We start from the raw sequence: 23,103 nt of genomic DNA on the forward strand, positions 1-23,103 counted from the left end.
GCGGCGGCGGCGGCGGCAGCAGGACCAGCATGCACCACCGAAACGACTCCCAGAGGCTGGGGAAAGCTGGCTGCCCGCCAGAGCCGTCGTTGCAAATGGCAAATACTAATTTCCTCTCCACCTTATCCCCTGAACACTGCAGACCTTTGGCGGGGGAATGCATGAACAAGCTCAAATGCGGCGCTGCTGAAGCAGAGATAATGAATCTCCCCGAGCGCGTGGGGACTTTTTCCGCTATCCCGGCTTTAGGGGGCATCTCATTACCTCCAGGGGTCATCGTCATGACAGCCCTTCACTCCCCCGCAGCAGCCTCAGCAGCCGTCACAGACAGTGCGTTTCAAATTGCCAATCTGGCAGACTGCCCGCAGAATCATTCCTCCTCCTCCTCGTCCTCCTCAGGGGGAGCTAGCGGAGCCAACCCGGCCAAGAAGAAGAGGAAAAGGTGTGGGGTCTGCGTGCCCTGCAAGAGGCTCATCAACTGTGGCGTCTGCAGCAGTTGCAGGAACCGCAAAACGGGACACCAGATCTGCAAATTTAGAAAATGTGAAGAGCTAAAGAAAAAACCTGGCACTTCACTAGAGGTCAGAGGAGATGATTTCTTGTTTCCCAGTCTCCCCCCTTCCCTCCTCACTCCCCTCTCTTCTCCCCTTCAGGGCTTCTTGTCTGGCTTGAAGATGCAGTACCCCTTTCCTGAAGCTTCCTTCAGGTTGTAAGATACAGTCGCAGGTGGTTGCGAGGGCACGGCCTGTCCACCACCCTCCCCAGCTGCACTTCGCGTGGAACTGGCCTCCAGATTGGGGGGGGGGGGTGCGCCCCTCCTTTTTATCTGTGGTGGTAAACTAATGTAATTGGTTTAAAAAAATCAGAAGTTTCACATTCAGTATGGTCAAAAATGCCCCCCTCCCTCTTAGTATTAGTTTTAAAAGCATCTCTGCCCAAAGGATTGGACACTTCGCGTTTTATATACTGTTACAGGCTAAGGGAGACTTCTTAGTGGCCCAGTTATAACAGTGAGGGCACACTTTGTGGCACAAAAGCCTATAGTTCCATTAAAACACAATCGGAGTGATCATTGAAGCTGAAATACATGCTTTCAAAAGGGTGTTCTACCCCCTTCTAGAATAGTTTTTTTTTTTTTTCCTCTTCACCGTGATAAAAAACGTTTCTATTTTCCATTTTCTGCATATCTGGTGTTTTTTTGAGAAAGCAGAAATAATATGGAAAGCTGAACACCACCTGCAATTTTTAAGAAGGATGTGTCTAAGAATAAAGGGACGAAATTAGTTCAGTTCGGGCAGGTGATGGTAATTCTATTTAAGAATTGTTTCATGTAGTTTCAGAAACAAATGATTCCAAAAAAATTTGGTTACCAAAGTATATTTACTCTGGGCTCTGCATCTGACAAAGTAACCATTTTTGTGGTCACAAAATTGTTCTATACACCAAGCACAGTTTCGATTGATACCCTAGATGGTCAATAATAGTTTCTTTTTCCTATATGACCTTACAACAGGCATGTACTGATTACCACTAAAGTAATTGTTAAATTAGGCTTTTAATTATGTTAAATACAAGGAGTGATGTGTCTGGTGGAAATTTCATATGGTAACTTGATCAAAACAAAAAGGGAAAAAATGTACAATCATAGGTAAATGGTTTTAGTGGAATGTTTAACAAAGAAATATGGAAAAGTAATCGTATTTAGTCCCTTGATAAGATTTGCAGAGTAGATGGCAGGATGTTCATATATACTTGAGAATGTAGATAGTGGATTTAGCATTTGGGAATGTTCTATGGGTCAGATTATAGAGTGAGACTGGCTCTCACAAGTTATTATCAGAGGGCACTTGCCCATTCTTTTTAAAAATTGCGAGCACTGCTTCAAGGAGTTTTCTCCATGAAGGAGAACCTCTTTAAAAGGTTAAAAGAGGAAAGTTAAAGAATTCTGTTGCAGGTTTGAACACAAATAAGATACAGATTTTTTTTTTTTAAGTTTTATTAATATACAAAGCAAATGGCACTTTGGGATTCCAAAAAAAACCACAGTGTTGTATTGCTATCATTATTGATTGTGATCAGGTCCATCAAAACATTGCACTTATCCCTCCTTATAAGAGAATTCATCTCTTTGTCAAGAGTTTGACTTTACTTCAGAGTGGTTTACTACATTTCCTTTGGCAACGCTGCTTAAACAAAGATAATAGCAATTATAAAAATGCAGGTCTATCTATTTTCTTAGGTGGCAAAAACTAGTTTTTAGTTCTTGAATTGTGTTTTTCTGGAGTAATTTATTGCAACTTACCTCTAGTCTCTAAGGCCTATGGGAATTAAAATTCAGTTCATGATAAAATTTCCTGTTAATGCCCAGTTGATAAGGACTAGATGGCTTTATTTTTCCTCTTTAACTATATGGTATGTAGCATAATAGATTTCATGTTGCAAGTAGGCTACACCTTCAGCTAGACCCATGGCCCAGCCTGCATCCCAATTTAGAGTGTGCAGTGGGTAGGGCCGCTGAATAATTCTGATTTACTTAGTAAATAACCGCTCTGAAGGAGCTTAATGTGGCTATCAATAGGTTTTCTGCACAAGTTTCTATGCTGATTTATCAGTCTAGACAAATTTCATAATTTTTTTTCCATTTTTTTCTCATTTGGGTAGTTTTCCCACAGACTTGTTGTGATGTTTAAATTCCTTAGACATTTTGATCACAGATGATCCCATAGTACTACCTTTTCTTTTAAATCCACGTGCACAAAAGTTCTGTTGATCTTCAGAAAATGGGGTGTGGGTGAGAAGGGAAACAAATTTCAGTCTTCATAGAGCTCTCTGAAGATGTTTTCCTAACTACATACTGCTTCCTACAAGAAGGTCATGGTTCAAGGCTAAGATTGTTAGTGGAATGCTATTTGGCAGAAAGAAAAAGTTTGGGGGAGGGGTTTTGTTTTGTTTTTTAATTGGCTAAGACTCTATCTAGCTTATTTTAAAAAGGCAATGGCAGCCTTAAGCACATGTGTAACCACACAGTTATGGTTGTAGGAAACCAGCTGGATGCATGTCAGAGTGACAGGGTTTACATGACTGAACCAAAGCTGGAGCAGTGTTTGCTGGTGGGTGAAAAGTCCCCTGCTGACCTGCTTCCCTCTCTAATTTGGTTCCTGTAAGTTATCATCATCTGTGGAGATGTTTTAGAGATTGGATAGACTCCCTGGCTGAGGATAATGATTTGGGGTTTCATTATGGGTATTACCTGTGGACTTCAGGTTTAAGTTCAGTAGCTAATATTTGTTGGCTTTAAATTATGGACACCAATTAATAATTGCATCATAATCATTAGTTTTATTCTTATTTATCATTTCAAACCTCATGAGTCCTTCTTTCCATTGACTTATTCTCCTCCCAAAGACTGGAGGCTTAATCAGATTTTCAGGGTGAGTAAACTGAAATTAAGACAGATTCACATGGATGTTTTGGGATTCTTGCCCACATTTTTTAAAGCCTCCTCTCTGGCATTCCTTTTAGAACAACCTAACTTATTTTCACATTTTCCTGCTTCATCTCATGTTAAGAGCATCTTAATGCCTTGGAAATATGTTTATAAAATCACCCTCTTGATAACATTCCATAAGATAACAATGCACATAAAACAAATTTAGTTTTTCTGTGATACTGTGTATTTGCATAGAACACTGTTCATTTAGTCAATTACTGTATTAAAAACTTGTCACTAATTATTCAAAGCAGTTATTACAAATACTATATGCCCTTTTTGCAACAAAACTCACCTTAAAAACTTGCATCCTAAATGATCAATATTAAATTGAGAGATTTTAATAAACATGTGATTATGCATTATGATAATAAGTTACATAATAATAGCACTTTCTCTCATGGAAAGGTAATCAATCCTTCAGTTTTCAGATTCACAGTAGTTACATTTCTGATATGAAGATCTAACTTTTTAAAATATCTCAGCCTCATATGACTCAAGGGATAGAATCATCCCTTGGGCAACCCCAGCCTCTTAGTCCCTGAACATTGTTCAGGTGACATGATTGATCTCTGTGGGACAGCATTAGAGACCACACAGATCTGGTTTCTCTCCCATTAGCTGATTTATGGAATTACATTAGTAAGCAGCACCTCAGGAGATTTCCCTGCCCTCACCCTTGGCTCTCAGCTCTAAGTTACACACTGGCATCACAAGCTGGAGAAGGGACTTGAAAAGGGTACCTTAGAGGGAAGAGACTGAGAAACTAGAAACTCAAGAAAAAGAACAATTTCAATCACTTTCTTCTCTTTTCTCTCATTAAAAAATTTATCTGCTGAATATACAGGCCAACAATTTTGGTTGTGCTTCTCAGGAGTTTGGTGGAAAACATCCAAATATTGCCCCAAACTTGATAACTTGATTTTTTTGAGGAGTGTTTTAGGGGAGGAGGGACATGTTTCTTTATATATGCTATTAAGTTCTGAGAGCCCCAGCCACCCAAATGACAATTGTAGAATTCTGGACAAAGCATTGTCTGCAAGGGAGATGGTTCCTGTTTCCCAAAGAAATTCATTTGTAGACCATGTATAAAATAGGGTGTCCTTCACACTCAGCATCTGTCTAGTTAAATAATTGACCATGTTAATAAGTTTTTGAAGTTTGGTGACTTTTACATAAAAAATTTATAGGTAAATACGGATGTTTCCTATCTTAAAGTGAAACATCCACCAGTTTGTCATTTTATATCATAATTTAAAAATGAGTTCTCAATTTTCAGTTTCAAAAATCAAAAACGTGCCAGTTTATAAAAGCGTAAATTTTTGCTTTACTCTCAAAATGCAAATATATAACTATCAAGGGAAAGAGGAAAGTTTTCAATCAACTTAAACAAAATGATAGGATATTAACAGGTGTGTAATATAGAAATAATGTAGGAAAACAATCCTGAATTTCATAAGTGATAAGAAAAAAGTTCAGAAAATTTTAACTTTGACTAAAGTCAACTAGATTTGTGGTCAAGGCATCATACTGTAATACAAGTCCAGTGCGATTTTCCTTCTATCACTAGATTTAGTGCAAGGTGGTCCAAAGTTGTTTTTAAAAGGACCATACATTTTCAATAATTCCTAAATGAAAATAATACCCCCACCCATCCAGATATCATGAAACTTCTAAGCAATCTTTGGCATGGCAATTAGGAATAGTAAAATAAAAATAATTAAAATTCATATTTAAGGTATCCTGTAGGAATGTTTGGGTGAAATTCAACTGTCCTCAAACAAAATACAAACCAATAAGCAACCAGAAAGCCAATCAGAACAAATCAGTAAAAACGACAACAAATTTTAGACTAACCAGATAAAAATATTGGACATTTTAAATAAGAATGAAGAGTGTATCTATTGATTAGGAAAATAAACAAAAGTTACTTGATTCCTAAACTTTTTGATGAGCTGATTACAGAAACAGTGCTGTATATTTTGGTTAGCCTTAGTCAGCTGTTTTCCTGGGTGAATAGTTAGGAGTTTTGGTATAGTCAGACTTACAGAATGATATTAACAGAGTAAATTAAAAAAAAAAATCGTCTGTCCACTAAAAATGGAAAGGAGTGCAAACAGGTGGGCATTTCATCCATATTTGCTCTAGTTTGCCAGGTTGGAGACTGATGATCTATATGGGAGTGACCCTGGAAACCCTGTAGGGTGTTCCTTCTGGATTCACAAGTATATAAACTACTTGCGTAGGCCGAAATGTGTTTTTAAAAACTCTTGAAATAGTTGGTACTTAGAACTGTTCAAACTGTTCAGACTCAGTTGGTTAGATTGTCTGAATGCATAGTTCGTTTTTACCCGAAAACAATTCACCTTTTAATCTTGCTTTGAGAAAGCATAACAAAATGTCCTACTGTCCAATAAATTTCACAAGAGTGTAAATGCTTCCATTTTTTACATGTTTTCTTACATTATGCAAAACATTAAACTAATACATTCATTATGTAAAAATATCAAATTAGTAGGTTAAATTCAAGAGTTAGTGAATGGCCCAAGTATATATCTACATTGGATAAAGGACTCACATCTCTTTTAGTTTTCCTTTATTTTTAGATTAGTCATTAAAAGGCAAAACTGCACCCAAAATAATGGTAAACTCTTCCATTTTTATGTGGGATTTTCAGTCACTGATGAGAATGTAGATGATCTTGGTTGGGAACGTGGAACACTTGAGAAAATACCATCTTTTACAAACATTTGTTTTCAAGAATACTTTTTATTGTAATCAGTGTAAATTTTGAAGATTTTGCGTATGTGTAATTTTATTCCTTCACTTGCTTTGTGGTGCTTCTGTTCATTCTTGACATAGTTTTTCATCTGGCATTATGCTCTTGTCCTTATGAGTTTCAAAATATTTGGGGGAGCGGCACAAGGGTGGTCTGTCTTTCAGTCGTATCTCGTTCCATCACATACAAACACCTGTCCTAAAATTGAATTATTCTGCACGTTAATCGACAAGCCTCCCTCCATTCAGCATCATATGTTTTCTGTTGTTTATTGAGTTATGTTGCACCATACTTCAGATGCGACAGCCATTTAATAATGTTGAAGACTTAGCTCTGCAGGGGCTAAAAGGATCCCAGCAGGCTTGTTAACTTCTACTGTAAAACATTATGAGAATTTTTTTTTTCCTCTGTGAAACTTTGGAGCTTTCCCTTAATTTGTTTTAACAGCCTAAGAATCTGAAGCCAGGTATGAGAGCGAGCCTGTTAAATTTGTCCTGTTTTTCCTTTTCTTAATATTTAATGCATTTATTTCACATTACATTACTAACTCTAAAGCAAATGGCAAAGCAAAAATTACTTTTTTAAGGAAGTAATATTCAAGATGTATTTCTTTGATATAAAACCAAATATAGATTATATTAGGAAAGTATACTAGTTTCTTGGCTTTTCATTTCTTTTATAATTAAAAATTATATTCGGGCCATGTGGCCACAGTTAGATGATGTGTTATGGGAAGAGCCCATAGTATTAGGTAACTTACAGTTGAAATGTCAGGTACATCAGCATAACTTATCTGAACTTTATTTCCTCATCTATAGAATGGGGATAATAATACCCACTAGCTTACAACTTTTTGATATTATATGTAGGTTTGTATACTCTGCATACTGAAAGATGCTATGCAATTTCTCATTCCTATTTTAAAGTCGTCAATGAAAAGTAGAGAATAAGACAATTATGTTTACAGATAATTCAGTACACAGGCAGGCTACTTATGGTTTTCAGAAATTAAAGCCCAGATAAACTCTGTTGTAGCTTGTGTTTTCTGGATTTTTGCTTTAATCATCCAGTTCTCCAAATAACTGGCCTTGATTTCACTTGGAAAGAGATAAACCTGATAAACAAGTTTTCCTTGTTCTTGTATTGTCAAATGCCCAGGAAAACTGCACAACTCACCCAGTCAAGTCAGTCAATGTGATGAGCCAAATTAAACACATTCGTGTGCTTCCTCCTTCCTCACCAAAGGCACACCATTGCCATTAATTTCTCTAACTTTTAATGGGGGCTGAGGGTGGGGGAGAGTGTATGTGTGTTTCCCTTTAACTCAATACCTTCGTTTGGTTACTCTTTTCTTTATTTGGCAGACATGGGGAGTTATTCTAAATGTGAATTAGTTTAAGAAAATCATTGTGAAAAGAAATGGTTAAATGCTTGTGAATTCTAGTTGGAGAACATATTTAATAAATATTGGAAAATTTTACTTACTTTTGTTTTGAAAGATAGGTGTGTGAGGGGGGAGCGTAAAACAGATATACATTCTGAGATAAAAAGTAAAGTAATTATGAAGAACTTTCCTTTTTCTTCTTATTAAGGAGAGAATATTTGTGAGGTAAAGAAAGTTAGTGAGTGGTAATAGAGAAGGCTGATGGTTTTCTGGGAGAAAATAGTGATAAACCCGAAGACAGGTGAGATACTAACCCAGAAAGCATTAAAAACCAAGTAGAAAGGAATATTCAAGTCAGGATGCAATGCAGTATCTAGAAGGAACTTTGTCAAGGCAGGATATGGATGTCTGCTTTGCTTCAGCAGTTACAGAAGTTTTGCAAAGAATGGAAACTATAAAATGAGGGAATATAATATTTTTATGACTTCACTCAATACATTTGGTTTGGGAGAGCTAAAGCTCAAGTTCAGTGGAGTGGCAGCTGAATCAGAGACAAGGAAAACAGATTGTGTTATAGCTGATGTTATTATTTTTACTTATGTCTTTGAAACATTTGGTAGAATAATTCCAAAGTGTAGCTAAAAGAGAATGCTTCCAAGATGGGTGGAAAATGGTGTCCCATTTGGATCTCCTCTGCATCTAAATTCATACTTTAGAGGACATTCTTGAGAACGTGAAGAAGTGTCAAATTGGTGAAAACTCTGCTGAAAGTACAGTTTCCTGGTCAGAAATTAAACACACACGCACACGCACACACACACACACACACACACACACACACCTGGATGACTGATAGAATCAAAAGGATAATGATCTAAGAGGATGAGAGGGGAAAAGGGTATATGTTTATACATCACCAAGATTTATGGCATTTCTGTATATTTCAGGAATTCTGGCAAATTCCAGAGAAGGTATATTTTCTTCAAAACCTTACAGACAGAGTGAAAAAAAGTGGAATACATTTTAAAAGAAAGATAGACTATGTACATTCAATTCATTTAATTGTGCAGAAAGGATGATTGCGAGTGTTGGTGAATTGGTGGTAGAAAAATAACTGTGCTGGTGAAAGATTTGTCTATGGGAAATGTTCTTGTGTGTAGGTAAGATGAGACCAGTGATGGTTTTGGTGGAGTCAAGAATAAGGGAAAGAGCTAAAATTCTCGGTTGTATATAGATGGATGAAAATTGAAAAGATGTGGAATCTTCTAGTAAGCATTAAATATTTCGTGTGCTCTAATTTTCATCCATGAAAAACAAAATAGAGAACACTGGCCTTTTCCGTCCCCAAAGAAATACAGATCTTTTGTGTAAGTCTACTGTAGAGAATTAAATTCTTTATGAAGTGGAGTGGTTTTTGGATTTTCCTCATGTGATTCTCTTCACATGAATATGTTATTTGTGTGGCGTAGAGCTGTGTTTTTCAAACTGCAGGTGACAGAACATTAGTGGTCCATGTGTTGGCTTACCACAAGGATTTTTAGAAAGTAGAACAGAACAGAGTGGAACATAAAATATATGAGTGCAGCACATATAGTAAGAGTACATATTGTTAAACTTCTGTTTCAGTTTGTATGTATACATAAATGTATGTGTATGCATGTACTAGGCTGCTATGTAAAATGTATCTCTAAGTGTTGGTTGCAGTCAAAAAATTTTGAAAAACACTAGTTTAGTGGCAGCAACAACACTATTGAACAAGTCTGTAGTGAGGAAAGAAATTATATTTGTAAATGGAACAATGTTAACAAGATAAAGAGTAAAATTTAAATGTCTTTCTTAAATAGTGTGTCTTCACTTCTCCTAGGCAGGTCTGTACCTATGCTGTATAATCCTGAATACATGGTATGTTACTGAGCACATAGAAAACCCCTGATAAATTCAATTCAATTTAACAAATCTTCAGGTAGGAACTCTTACTTTCTAAGGTTTGTGGTAAGTGCTGTGGATGTATACATACATATATGTTCATACACACACACACACACACACACACACACACACACACAGTTGCTTAAGGACCTTGAATTTTCTTTATTTCCACCTTTTACAATACCCATCGAAATCCCTAACTCTACATCTTAGTCGGCCCTCCATCTAAGATACTTAATTTCCTACTTCATTCTCAACTCTCAATCCAAGAAATGGACACATTTAAAATGATATAATTGAATTAAAATGATATAATCGCTCTGGAAGCAACCTCGTACCTATGTATAAGCCTTGGGATTCCTTGATTCATCCTTGGCTTAGTTCTTCCCCAGATTTAAATAAGAAATACAAATTGCTGTTTATGATCTCTGCTTGGTTACCTCACGTGATTATGTGATGAAGTATTAAGTTTTCTTTAGTGTTCTAGAATTTGTCAAGGAATAAGAAAACAAAAAGAATACTTGCCTTGAACATTTGAACATACTGAGAATCTACAGTATGACTTGTTATTGTAAGTGTATTTTACAGAGTACTGGAAACTCTTGTTTGACCTGAATAAAAAAGAAGTAAAGGAAGAAAAGGAGGGAGGGAGGAAGGGCAGGGAGAGTGTAGTGTTACAGATTAAAGGGAAATCAGAAAGGAGCATATTGGTAGAAAGGATTGTCATGCTCAAGGTCATCTTCTTGAGTCTGGTTTAAAGAAGAGATTGGTAGAAATAGTTAATGTCTCAAAATTTCTGTAAAGATGCCATAAGTCTTAGCTTAGACCCTCTAGAACCCCTCAGCATTGTTTCTTTTCATTTACCATAATGAAACAAGTAGTTTCACAGAAACTAGGTTTTGTTTAGTGTTGTGTTTTTTTTTTTCCTTTTAATTTCTCTTTAAGATTAATTAACTCAGGTCTACAGTTAGAAATGTAGCAAAGCCAAGGTGAGAAAACTAATGCTCAAAATGAAAAATAGTGTTTCGGGAGACAGAGGCCATCCTCTACCTATAAACAACTCATTTTTCAAAAATAACTGTAGTTTTTTGTGGCTATACAGATAACTTCCTGGAAAATACAGAATGTACATGCAAAAAAGACTCCAGAAAAGTGTTAGAAAGAATATTAATCACTACATCTTATTAATTCTATGCTTGAAAAAAAAAGTTAGGCTTATTAATATACTCTGCTGGTTAGTTAGCTTTGTGAAGGTGGCTATGTTTGCACAAAGATGGGGCAAAAGATATTCATAGAAAAAGAAGTAATATATGGAAACTCTCTGAGGAGAAATTTCAATCTAAACATTTGAGGACTTGCTCTAGCACAAGATTTGCTGATATTATGGTAGTGTAGAATGCTTAAGAGTATATATCCTCTTAATGAGGGACATTAACCAACATATATTTCTAAAGAGCTAGATAAACATGTAATAACTTGATAAAGTTAAATTATAATAGTTACTGACTATATGTCATTTAATTTTGTTATTTAAAAAGAAAAAAGGAGAGAGACCAAAAACTGCATGTTATTCTCAGAAATATGGTTTTAACCAAGTACATTATTTTGATGATAGCATCTTTATGACCAAAACATTTGGAACTGACTCTAAATTCCTCTAAGTAATTCATGGACCTAAAACATTCTCTGTTTTTGGGCTGGGTCTATAGAAGTGGTTGGAATTTTGTCATAGAGGATTCCAAACCAGATGCAGTCCAGTGACCACATCCAAGATGCTAAGGAACTTAGCCTAGTGAGAAAAAATTTTATTAAAGTTATTTTCACTTTTTATATAATACAGAAAAAAAATTTTCTCAAATTCTCAGATCTATAATAATTCAAAGATAAGCACTGTAATTATAGAGGTTTGGTGTAACTATTGTGTTTCATTTGAATACATGTTAGAGACTATCCAAATCATAGCTTTGGTAGTTTTAAAAAGTCACCTCTTCGTATTTTTTAATGTGGCTTCCTATTTCCTCCCATTTTACAAGAATATTTCCACAGTTCACTGTCTACTTTAAAATCAATCAACATCTTCAAAATGGTCCAACAACTTGATCAAGAAAAGAATGATGGTCGTTTTTCAATAGCTGATCAGCAATGATCTTACCTAAAGGTATCATTGCATGAAACAGGATTAGTAGAGTGACTCTGAGGGGACATAGAATTATCTAACTTTTGTCTGTCAGATAGGTAGGTAGGTAGGTAAGTAGGTAGATAAAGATTCATTTATCATATAACCACATGTATTTGTATATATATTCATAAGTGAAATCTAAGCATATGGAACATATAAGTAGAATTAATTCTAATCATTTTTATAGTATTGATGTTATTAATCTAATTTTTGCTTTTTAATCTGTTTTACATTTAATTTCCTTTCACACTCCCTCTAAGAACTTTTAACATAGGGTTAAAAATACTGTATATAATTGTTTTTCAGAAACACCTTTTTAATTTGTGGACTGTTGAAATGTTTTCTTCTTTCTGCGTACCACCCCCTTACAGTTTATTTTTATATGTCCAAGAACATTTTCATCACTAAACAACTCATCTATAACACAATAAACTTATTTATTAGAAAGATGTGACTTGAAGTGTTTTTACCAAAATCAGTTGAAATATAATCCTACATAGCATTATCAAGAGACTTGCTTAAATACAGTAGTTGCATTAAATACTAGGACCAAAAGTAGGCGCCTTTTTTGCCACTTTGGGACCCATGTCCAAGTCATGGCGTTCAGCTGTTACTTTCCTTTCTACCAACCCACTCCTCTTCTTTAGACACACATTCTCCTTTAGGCAGTTATTTTCCTAACGGGCTCTACCACCACATTGATGTGACTTTAGCATCTGCATTACATACTATAACAACTCAGCTTTCCATCTACAAAGGTTAGCTAGGTTTGTCTTGTAAAACGTCATGCTGTCGTAGTCTAAAACCATCACAGTGGTGATGGTGAGGGTGGTGGTGTTCATGTAGGAGGAGGCGGAAGAGGAAGAACTGTCAATATTGGCAAAGCAGGAGGAGTGGTAGGAGCAATGGCCCGCAGAGAATGGATACTAATGAAAAAACCATTGCGAGTTCTCCACCATTAATCAGAGAAATCCTGGCCATAAACGTCAATTTGAAAACCAAAAAAGTTGAGTTCTCCTTATAATCATATTTAAGGCCTCCAAAAAAGTGGGTCATAAAACATATCCAGTTACTCATTTGGTTCTTTCTTTCATTTAGAAAGGGGCCTAATATTCCAGTTAGTGGTAATACTGATAAGTATTTTTAGTTGACATCTGGATAATGTCCAAAACAAAATGTGAGTATACAAAAATGTGAGTATAATATACATATTACACAGTTATATGATAAATGAATCTGAATTATGAGGAAAGTTAGTCTGATGCATATCACATATGTGATTGATATATATATATATATATATATATATCATGATATATCACAAATAGATATCGTACATATATATCATATCACACATATGATATATATCACATAGTATATAAGGCATATATATTACAATAGAACAGAAAAAAGAAAGGTGTAATCTAAAAAGTAGAAGCTATACTTATATTAATTTATATATTTTAATTGAGGTATTGTTAACAAATAAAGTTGTTTATGATTGTAATAACAGTAAGTTGTTAGACTGTGAGATTATCATATATCACAAAATAATTGTTCTCTCAGATTTACTGACCTATGCTATACTTGTGCTTGCTAAAAGTTCTAGCAAAGTTAGTGGGTTACTGGTCTATGATTTCTACAATATATTAATTATAAATAGGATATAGAAAAATATTTCTGCTGAAAAATTTTTGGTATGTCTCTAACATTTTCTAGGTATCATTTTAGATCATAATTATTAATTTTATCGATGTACTGTGTGTATTCCCATCCACAATATTGTATATAGAATAAAATTTTTTCTTCTCCAAGTAGGTTTTGAAATTTTGTCAGTAAAAGAAATTGAGAACCTATATAACTTGATGTTTTAGCATTCTTTGTGAGCCAAATCAGAAAAAAAAATGTAGTTTTCTTCACCATCAGGAATCCCTTTCCTTTTCTTAACGCAAAATACTCTAAAGTTTTGAAGTTTCATATGAAGCCGAAACAAAATATAATCAAATATCTAAAGGCAAACATTGGTACCTACTATTATCTTTTGTCATACTTGCATACTTTCTATTGCAAAATTTCAGTGATTCATTAAGGTGTCAAGTTCTTATGTGACAAGGTGAGCCAAATGCTGTGAGGTGTTCCCAGTTTCAAGGTCTTAGATGCTTGGAGTCTAAGGAACATAGGGGATTCCTCACAGGAAAACTATTTCAGCAGAGTTTAAAAGAGGCTGTATTGGCTAACTGCAGTTCTAAATTGCTTTGCTTTCGGTTGGAAAAAGTATACTTCACATCATTATATGAGAATCGAAAAATGATCGGATGATTTCCATTTCTTTAATTAATAATAAATGGGAAAACTAGAAATAATTTTCTGATTAGTAGAAGAATAACAGTCGCCTAAAACACTCCAGGTTGGAAATCATTGTATTAGAACCATCCTGTTGTTTCACAGAATTCCGAAGACCCAGGTGAATCACTGAGATTTTTGGATTCAAAAGTATATGAATAAATATTAAATATATTTAACTTTAGTTACAGAATTTTCAAATGTCATAATTATTATCTCAATTTATAGACTTATGCATTCTGACGTGAATTTCAACATCAAGTTGCCTTTAATTTGCCCTTTGAAAGTTCATGTCTAGCTTTATTAAAATGATGAGTATTGTTTAGTGCTGTACTTTATATATTGTAAAAAAGGTATAGATATCCCATTTTCAACTTTCAGGAGGTGAATTTTTTTAGACTTGCCATATTTTATTTTTTTTCATTTTAAATTTTTATTTGAGAGAGAGAGAGAGGGAGAGCAAATGGAGAGGGGCAGAGAGAGAAAGAGAGAGAGAGAGAGAGAGAGAGAGAGAGAGAGAGAGAGAGAGAATCTTAAGCAGGCTCTGTGCTCAGAGGGGGGCCCGCAGTGGGGCTCAATCCCATGACCCTGGAATCACAGCCGTTGGATCATGACCTGAGCTGAAATCAAGTCAGATGCTCAACCGACTGAGCCACCCAGCCACCTCTGGACTTGCCATATTTTAAACAAAAGTGTGTAGATGCAGGCTCAACCTGAAGATGTCACAGTTCACGTGACTGCTCAACAGGCACAAAAAAAGAAAAAAATACTCAAATTCTAAGGTGGCAGCTTTTGGTAGTTTTGTGTATTTTAGGTTGTTTAATTTATGTCTTCATTGCTGATTTAACAGAACTTAAATAATACCATTGCCGGAGGCAGATTGATAATTTTTTGTATTCATTTTTTAATGTCAGTGTAAACTGTACTTGGGTTTGGGTTATATCGTTCCTTTATTCAAGAAAGTATCATTGCTTTTTAAAGTTATTTAGGAGGGAAACAGAAGCCAGCCCTTTAAGCTCATTAGTTTCATTTCTTCGGTATGTGGCTCTGGCTTTCATAGGGATGAATTCTCTGGAACACCATGCTTTACAGCAATACCGGAAGGAGAAGTGAGGGCTGCAGGTTTCTCCACAGTCCTCCTGGGAGCAGGCTGTTTTTTGTCAGTGTTTGCACCTGCAGGAGCAGGGAAGGCTGTCTTAAACAATGCTGATCAACTCAATTCTATTCTTTCCCTCTCCACCCCCTTCTCTTCCTGGGGAATCTGGCTTTCCTGTCACTCAGGATAATGATTTCCTGCAAGCATCACTGAGATCCAGAAAGTCACTGTAATCTCATCAGGAGTGTGATTCCCCAGCTGGGACTCTCGAATTTATATAACCCCGAAGGTAGCTAGGCAGGGTGTTTAGTCCCTCATTGGTGTGTTGAATCCACACAACATTTGAAATAAACGTTCTCTTACAAAGATGACCTCATTCATTGACAGGATTAGAGAAGACATGTCCCCAAATTGGTACAGACTTAATCAAAAATATATAATTTAAACAATATTTTATGTATGAAAACAAACAGTGTTGCCTTACCCATCTTGGCAGAAAAGAACTCAGTCCAGATATAAAGTAAGTTTCCACTGAACCAATACAAATCAGGCAGGAGATTGGGCATGCATTTTCTGCTTTGTGTGACCTATGGGGGACACTAAGGAGTTTTATTACTTTTTTAATCCTGAAATAACATTTAGAGGAACCTCACTTCAAGCTTCTGGTGAATGCCTTGATAATTTGTTCTAATTAACGCACCATTGGTTTTCCTGTTTTCTCACACATTTTAGGTGATTTACCAACAAATCATTTTTAGGCTTCATGACCTCATAAATCTTCATATAAGGGAGTGATCGTTTTTAAAAGATGCCTCCCTGCTAATCTTCACCTTTACCCTACAGCAGTGGATGGTCTGTACCTTAGGTGCGGAGATACGTACTGGTCTCAATGTATGCATAATAATACACACACATCCCAGTACTATTATTTGGTGACAAGATGCATTAGTAAAGAAAACCAGCTCTCTGTTTTTCTCATATTTGCATTATCTAATTAATTTTTAGTGGTAAAAAGCATTGAGAAATGATTATCTTTCTCCTCACAATAATGACCTTTGATCTCAGGTGGCATTTTATAAAGCTTGCTTTTTCTAAATATTGCAAATAAAACTGAGTAATGGAAAAGGGCACAGGAAGAGCAAAGAGCTGGAAAAGAGATTTCAAAATATATCTAAGACATAAGGAGTTCACCTCATTTAAAAAATGTACTCCATACATTTTTCTGTTTATCTTCATAAACATATATGTTTATCAAGATACAAGATTATCTAAGTATATACTTACAGTCTTGTTTCCAGTTGGCATCTGAGAGTAAATTGGCATCTCTATGTCATATTCTATACATGTAAATGTGAATATATATGAATATATATGCACATGTTTATTTTTCATATGTGAATCTGTAATTGCATGGATATGTTTGGATCTAACTTATCTTGTTAAAAATGACTACATTTATATAAGTGTGCATACTTATATAAAATTTATTCTTAGTTGGCATCAGGCAGCAAGCTTAGCATCTGGTATAAACGTCTAAGTTTTCATTTACTGCGTGTGTGTGTGTGTGTGTGTGTGTGTGTGTGTGTAAAGCATGAATATTAGAATGAATATGTTGTTTTTTATGAGTTCATATAGTTCCTTTAATAGTGATTAAATAAATGTAATGAGCATATATAATTATATTTATCATTCAAAAGTTAATTTTGGAAAGTAGGAAAGGAGTTTTTCTTATCAAGCAAATCAAATGATGGAGATTCCGGTATGCATAGTGAGCTGGAGAGAAGAAAACATTACACCATGAGGAGTAAGGATTAAAATATTAATAAGTACTAGTTATGTGGGAATAATAGACTTCCTTATTTGCATTTTTAAACAATACTTCACAAGTTAAATACTTTTGTATATACATGGGTACAAACTTGCATTAGAATCCGTTTGGGGCACCTGTCTGGTAGAGCATGGGACTCTTAATCTCAGGGTCGTGAGTTTGAGCCTCACATTGAGAGTAGAGTTTATTTTAAAAAATAATCAGGGTGCCTGGATGGCTTAGTTGGTTAAGCTCCAACTCTTGATTTTGACTTAGGGCATGATCTCTTGGTTCGTGAGATCGAGCCCCACTTTGGACTCTGTGTTGACAACGCGTAGCCTACACGGGATTTTCTGTCTCCCTCTCTCTTTGCCCCTCCCCTGCTCACTCTCTCTCTCTCTTTCAAAATAAATAAACATTTAAAAAATAAAAATAATAACTAAAGAATCGTTAGTTTGTTCTTACATATTCATCTTCAAATTTATTGTGTTGACTGCAGGGACAAGTTTTTAAAAACTCTTTCTAGTACAAATAGTGAAAAGTGGCTTTGCTTTCCAAAATGGTTATTCTTTTCATTTACATTTCAGTGGACATCTTAATTAATACACTCTTATTTTTAGATGACATTAACACAATAGGACTGTGTCAACCAAATAAGTCAAATGTGAGACAGTAAATCAAAGCTAGTTTCAATTATTAAGGAGTACTTACAGTAGAATTTTTCATGTATATTCTGAAATATGAAGTTCAAGTGCTATTAACACTGTCTTAAGATGTGTTTACAAGAAGTGCGTGTGTGTGTGTGTGTGTGTGTGTGTGTGTGTGTTCGCATTCTGTACCTACTCAATAATTTGGTAACATTCAACATGTCAATTTATATACTTAATTATCCTAGCAGCCATCTTATATTCTACACAGGCTTGTTGGATGGTCTAAGGAATAGTACCAGCTCTCTTTCATTAGCCCCTATAGGAAAATTTACTCTTAGCTTATTGTTTCTTATGTACTTTCAATATGTTCTCATGTGATTCTGTTTTTTAAAGAAGAGTATAGTATAATGAATTACTGTAATGTTAATATATAGAAGAAAATTCAATCCTATACCGTTTTTCTGACAAAAAAAAAGTCCCACAGTGACTTTAACGTTTTTGTTAAAAGAATTGCTCATACTTTTGTTGCTAACTTATTACTCCTTTGAAAAACGATAGTATTTTTATGGTATAAAAGTTATGCTCCATTGAGTATCGTTGGCTAGTGTAAGTTTGTTTCATACATATGACCTTAATTTGTTGAAAATGCAGACTTTAAAATAGTGGTACATAGTTGTTAAATGATAGAAGTAACATCGATGTAATATTTGTTGTTGTCCTGTTATAAAAGAAATTCCCCAGAATAAAGAAACTACTTCACTGAATTCTCTAAGCAGCAACCTTACATAGAGGTGCATAGGTACACAGCAGATACAGACTTTCTGGCTGGACTTCCTACTACTGATTAATAGCTTCAACCTTCCCATTTATTCTGATGGTTATCCATGTTCTAGGCTGTGTTTCTGGTATTTTTTAGACTAATGTGCTTTAATCATTATATTCAGTAAATTATCATTAATTTCAACATTCTAATTTTTGTAATGTTCTAAGATTGAGCATTTCTTTTTTATTAAATGTTGAAATATACAAGTCATTATGTTGTGTATTGCTGACTAAAAATATTGCTGAAGTGTAAAGGAGAAAAATCTAATTTTATATTGGCATAGAAAAAAAGCTTAACTTGTTTTCTTGCTCTTTTTTTATAGAGAACACCTGTTCCCAGCGCTGAAGCATTCCGATGGTTCTTTTAAAGCAGTAGTATATCTTATTTTCAAGGCATTTGGAAGTGAAGGGCAAACTAATGTCTTGTTTTAAGAAACTGCTTAGTCCACCACTGAAGAAAATATCCAGATATTATTTTCATTTTATGTATAGGGGTTTCTTCAAAACAAAACAAAACAAAACAAAGGAAAAGAAAAAAAGACATATAAAAATAATCTGGGAGTTTGGGGAATTGGCCAGTCTATTTACTTTCAATACACTGATTCTTTCTTTGATGTAATTTAGCTATACTAGTGAAGTTGTTGTCTATTTTGGAAGTGGCTGTAAAAAAATAAGTTTGGGTAAACCCCTGCTGTAAAATCATGTATCTTTGCAAAGTACATATCTATACTTCATTTTCAAATATATGTGTTTCAGTACTGTAAACTGTACAGATAGCAGCTTGTATTTTGTGTGTTTAGACACAAGGAGACAATCATGTCTGAGCATCTATGGAGATTAACAGTTTGTACACAACAGTATGGTTCTGCGAGTTAAATCTGGAGCAATAAATTTTAGCTTTAACTATTTTTTGCCAGTTGTTTCTAGAAGCAGCAACAGCAGTGGCATGTTTTGCCATGCATCTTTCCGTAGAGACTTGATGCCAAGTTTTACAAGACTAAAAGATGATGATGCATCCAGCAATTACCTTCAGTTGTATTGTTATAAGAGGGGGAAGATGTTATGAAAGTTTCAATTAATCTTTTGAGCACTATATTAGAGTAGTGGTTATGCACTTGCATTGCTTACAAACGAGCTGTACAGAAGGGTATACCTCCCAAATACTTAGTGTAGTTGACTTGTCTTGGGTTGCACTGTAAGGCGGAGTACTCACAGTAGTTGGAACATGCAGCATCAGTTGTATAACTTTTTTTTTTAAATCAGTGTTTTCTAGGATACAGAGAAAAGTATCATATCTTAGGGGAGAAATTCATGATTGATTTTTTTTTCTCAGCCCAGCATGGGGTATATGTATTTTTTGTTTGTTTAAATTTCGCTCTCTCTCTCTCTCTCTCTCTTTCTCTTTCTTTTGGTAGGAAAAAGAAACTTTTGATAAAATGTATCCAAATGTTTTAATTCCATGTATGAAATGAAATGGGTAGTTTGTTTTAAAACTTGACTACGTAAAGACCTCCTGCATTGAGACATGGCTAGGTATATTTTTAAGTTAAAAAAATTAAACACATTTATAGAAGTGAGGCTTTTAAATCTCTTTTTATCTCCTTTTCTCATAGCCTCCCAGTTGGATCACTGGCCTTCCCCTAGGCCCTCAGTGGAATGTTCCATTGCTCCTATTCCCATTTTTGTCACTTGATGCTTTCATTCCTGAGAAGGCAAGGCCACATTCTGTGGAGTTCCATAAATGCAAACAGCCCCAAACACAAAGAAGCTAATGTTTCATAGGATCTGTGCTACCTTTTCACGTAGGATTTGGTTTTCTTAAGGCAGTCAAGGTTCCTAAGTCTGTCCCAGGAGGACAGATACGTTACTTGTGATGACATGATACCTAGGGAGTTTATTTCATTTCTGTTTCTTGCCAGATTATAAAGTCTATTCTCATATTTAGGAATAAAGTAGAGTTTAGTGAAAATACATGGAGGATCGAAGTTGCCATGTTACTGTAACTTTTGTTCTTTACCCACTAGCCAGCTACTTCAGCCTATAACATCCACTAGCCTGCTGAAAAATGTTAGCAAGATGGATCACACAGAGGAAAATAACCTGAGAAGAGAAAGGGTGATGAAAAGGACTGTAAAGTTTTAGAAAGACTAGCAGATTAATAATTTTAAAAGGCTAGTTGTAGTTATGAATGGGAAATAATATCACAGGAGATTTTAAAAAGCACAGAAGGAGCACTTCCTCATCAGAGCATGGGTGGGAGGGGTAGAGAAGGCACCTGCAAATGCCAATGTGAAAAACAAGTGACTAAACCTGCCTAGAATATGAACGCAAGGTCTCCACTTATGGTTGAATGGCCTTTTTAAGGAAATTTTATTATGTATTACACCTATCCATGTTTAAAGAAGAAAACTAAATAATCACGAGCTAAAATGCGCTTAAAATGTATGTTAATTTTGAGATAGCTTTCTGCTTGATGTATATTCCGTTGAGGGTTTCTAGTTAGAATTTCTGTTTCTGCTGTGGGACCAATGAGAACTATAGGAGTTCTTTCTTGTCCACTTTTATTTGATTTTTCTTTTAAACCAATTTGCTAATTAATTACAAGTAAGTGAAAACTTACTTCCACACTTGAATGGTAAGTTTGCCTTGCTATTTGGAAAACGACAATTATCACTATAGGATTGAAGCAAACGTCCGTTCGGGCTGTATCAGGCATACAATAACGGATAAAGATCGCACAGCAATGTACTGAGAGTCTAAAATACATGCTAGTATTGCATGTCTCGATGTGTTTTTGTTTGTTTTCTTAAAGAACTAATGAATCTGTATATTGTAAAATGTGGTGTTTTACATGTCAATTCAGTTTTTTAATGAAAAAAATGTTGATTATGGAAATGGAAAAGTGCAGCTTTTCTTTAATTCTCTTACATGTTTTTGTTCTCGATATTGTTCTTTTACGTCACCCATTTTTTTTAATGATTTTGGTAAAACTCTATTTATATAATGTAGGGTGCATATAAGGTTCTCGTTGGTGATGTCGAAGAAAGATGTTACTCTTCCAGCCTCCCTCTGGTTCTCTTCCCTGTAAGTCCATATACTGAGAACTTGTAAAGGATGTCATTATAATACCCTAAGGGAATTATTTAAAGGTTTACATGTTTCATGATTCTAAAATACCCAATGACATGTAACTTTTGAAAATTCCTTGCTGTATGTTTCATATTCAGTACCAAGAAAATTCAGAACATGGCAATCAGAATATAGATCATGGCAGACTATACAACTTAAAAATTACATATCAGATAAGTCCAATTACAAAGTTTGTAAGAGAGATCTACATACACAGATGTCTTACCTTCCCTACGAAGTAAGGAGATAAGAAGACGCACACACCGTAAGCATTTGGGGACAGCTGGAAAATACGTAGGACGTTGGTACATAGTACAGTGAAGTGTTTTCCTTGTCAGCTGTCACTCGGCACCCTAAACATCCCAAGAGCATCATCATGCAAACTTCCCTCTGTCCAGGCCTTCAGACCAAAGTGGCTTTCTGATGGATTTTGCCTGTCTGTTCCCAAGTGGAGGCATATTTACAAATCAGAAATGTGTCCATCTTTAGGAGAGAAAACAGTGATAGTCTTCCTCCAGTGTAAGAGTATTTAAGAGCATCTCGTGGTTGCTTAATCCCCAGTAGCCAACTTCCTTCTATACACATTCACAGGGAACAAGACATGGTGGGCTTCCTATGAATTCCTATTAAGCAATCACTACAGAAAGGAATATCCCCTTCCTTTCATTTAGAACCCCTGGCATGTAAGTTGTACAATTAATACTAAAGCTTACAAAGTCTTTAGGCTGATAGTATCTGTAATCAAATAATGAACAAGGGAAAGCAGTTAAATGAACACACTATTCAGGGTCAAATATGTTCAGCAAAAAGCCGTGGTGGGTCTTTGATCATGGTTAGATTCACAGTGATATCAAACAGTTGGTTCTCATGTAACAGCTAAATGTTTCACATTTTGTTTTTATTAAATTTGGCAGTTTCACACTGAGATCTGTATTCCTAGTGAATAAAAGACAGCTACTATGTTCGGAGGGATTCCATTTTCACAATGGCAAGGAAGTCTGAGATTTCAGGAACGTGGGCCACAAAATGTACTCCTTTCAGTGTTCCCCTCTTCTGAACTGTGCAGTCATCTATTAAATTTTCTAATAGATATTTGTGTAAGGTGTATGTATGCTTGTGCAATTATAAAAAAAAAGCAGTTTTGGAAAACAGTGTATTTATTAAAGAAAATTACTTATGGGGCATGTACAAAACTGTAAAAAAAAAAAAAAGCTACAAAAAAAAAAAAAAAACACATTCGATTTGCCCAGTAAAGTTGTTTTTGTGAAATTTCTGTGTTGTTGAATAAAGGACTTTAGTATTCAAAATATCTCTATTTTTCCATGAACAAATTTTTATTTGTGGGAATTTAAGTAATGGACATGTGATCCTGATAATCTGATTTTGTTTATGATAAAACAAAAGTGTATAATTCTACACTTGCCCTTATGTCAGCAGAATGAATACTGTATATAAATCTTTCATAAAATACGGCAGTTTTGTTCATTTTGTTTTT

At 35.1% G+C, this 23,103-nt stretch overlaps 1 protein-coding gene across 1 annotated transcript; it reads left to right on the forward strand.

The window, feature by feature from the left end:
* Positions 1-6: 6 nt before the first annotated feature.
* On the forward strand, positions 7-23,080 carry CXXC4 (CXXC finger protein 4). The gene is made up of 2 exons (XM_040477051.1): positions 7-581; positions 18,803-23,080. Exons 1-2 carry the CDS (start codon positions 30-32, stop codon positions 18,845-18,847), a joined length of 597 nt encoding a protein of 198 aa, XP_040332985.1. The 5' UTR covers positions 7-29; the 3' UTR covers positions 18,848-23,080.
* The last annotated feature ends 23 nt before the right edge of the window (positions 23,081-23,103 follow it).

The sequence above is a fragment of the Herpailurus yagouaroundi genome, unplaced genomic scaffold (genome assembly GCF_014898765.1).
Source record: "Herpailurus yagouaroundi ecotype Mexico unplaced genomic scaffold, PumYag 28, whole genome shotgun sequence".
NCBI lineage: Eukaryota > Metazoa > Chordata > Mammalia > Carnivora > Felidae > Herpailurus > Herpailurus yagouaroundi.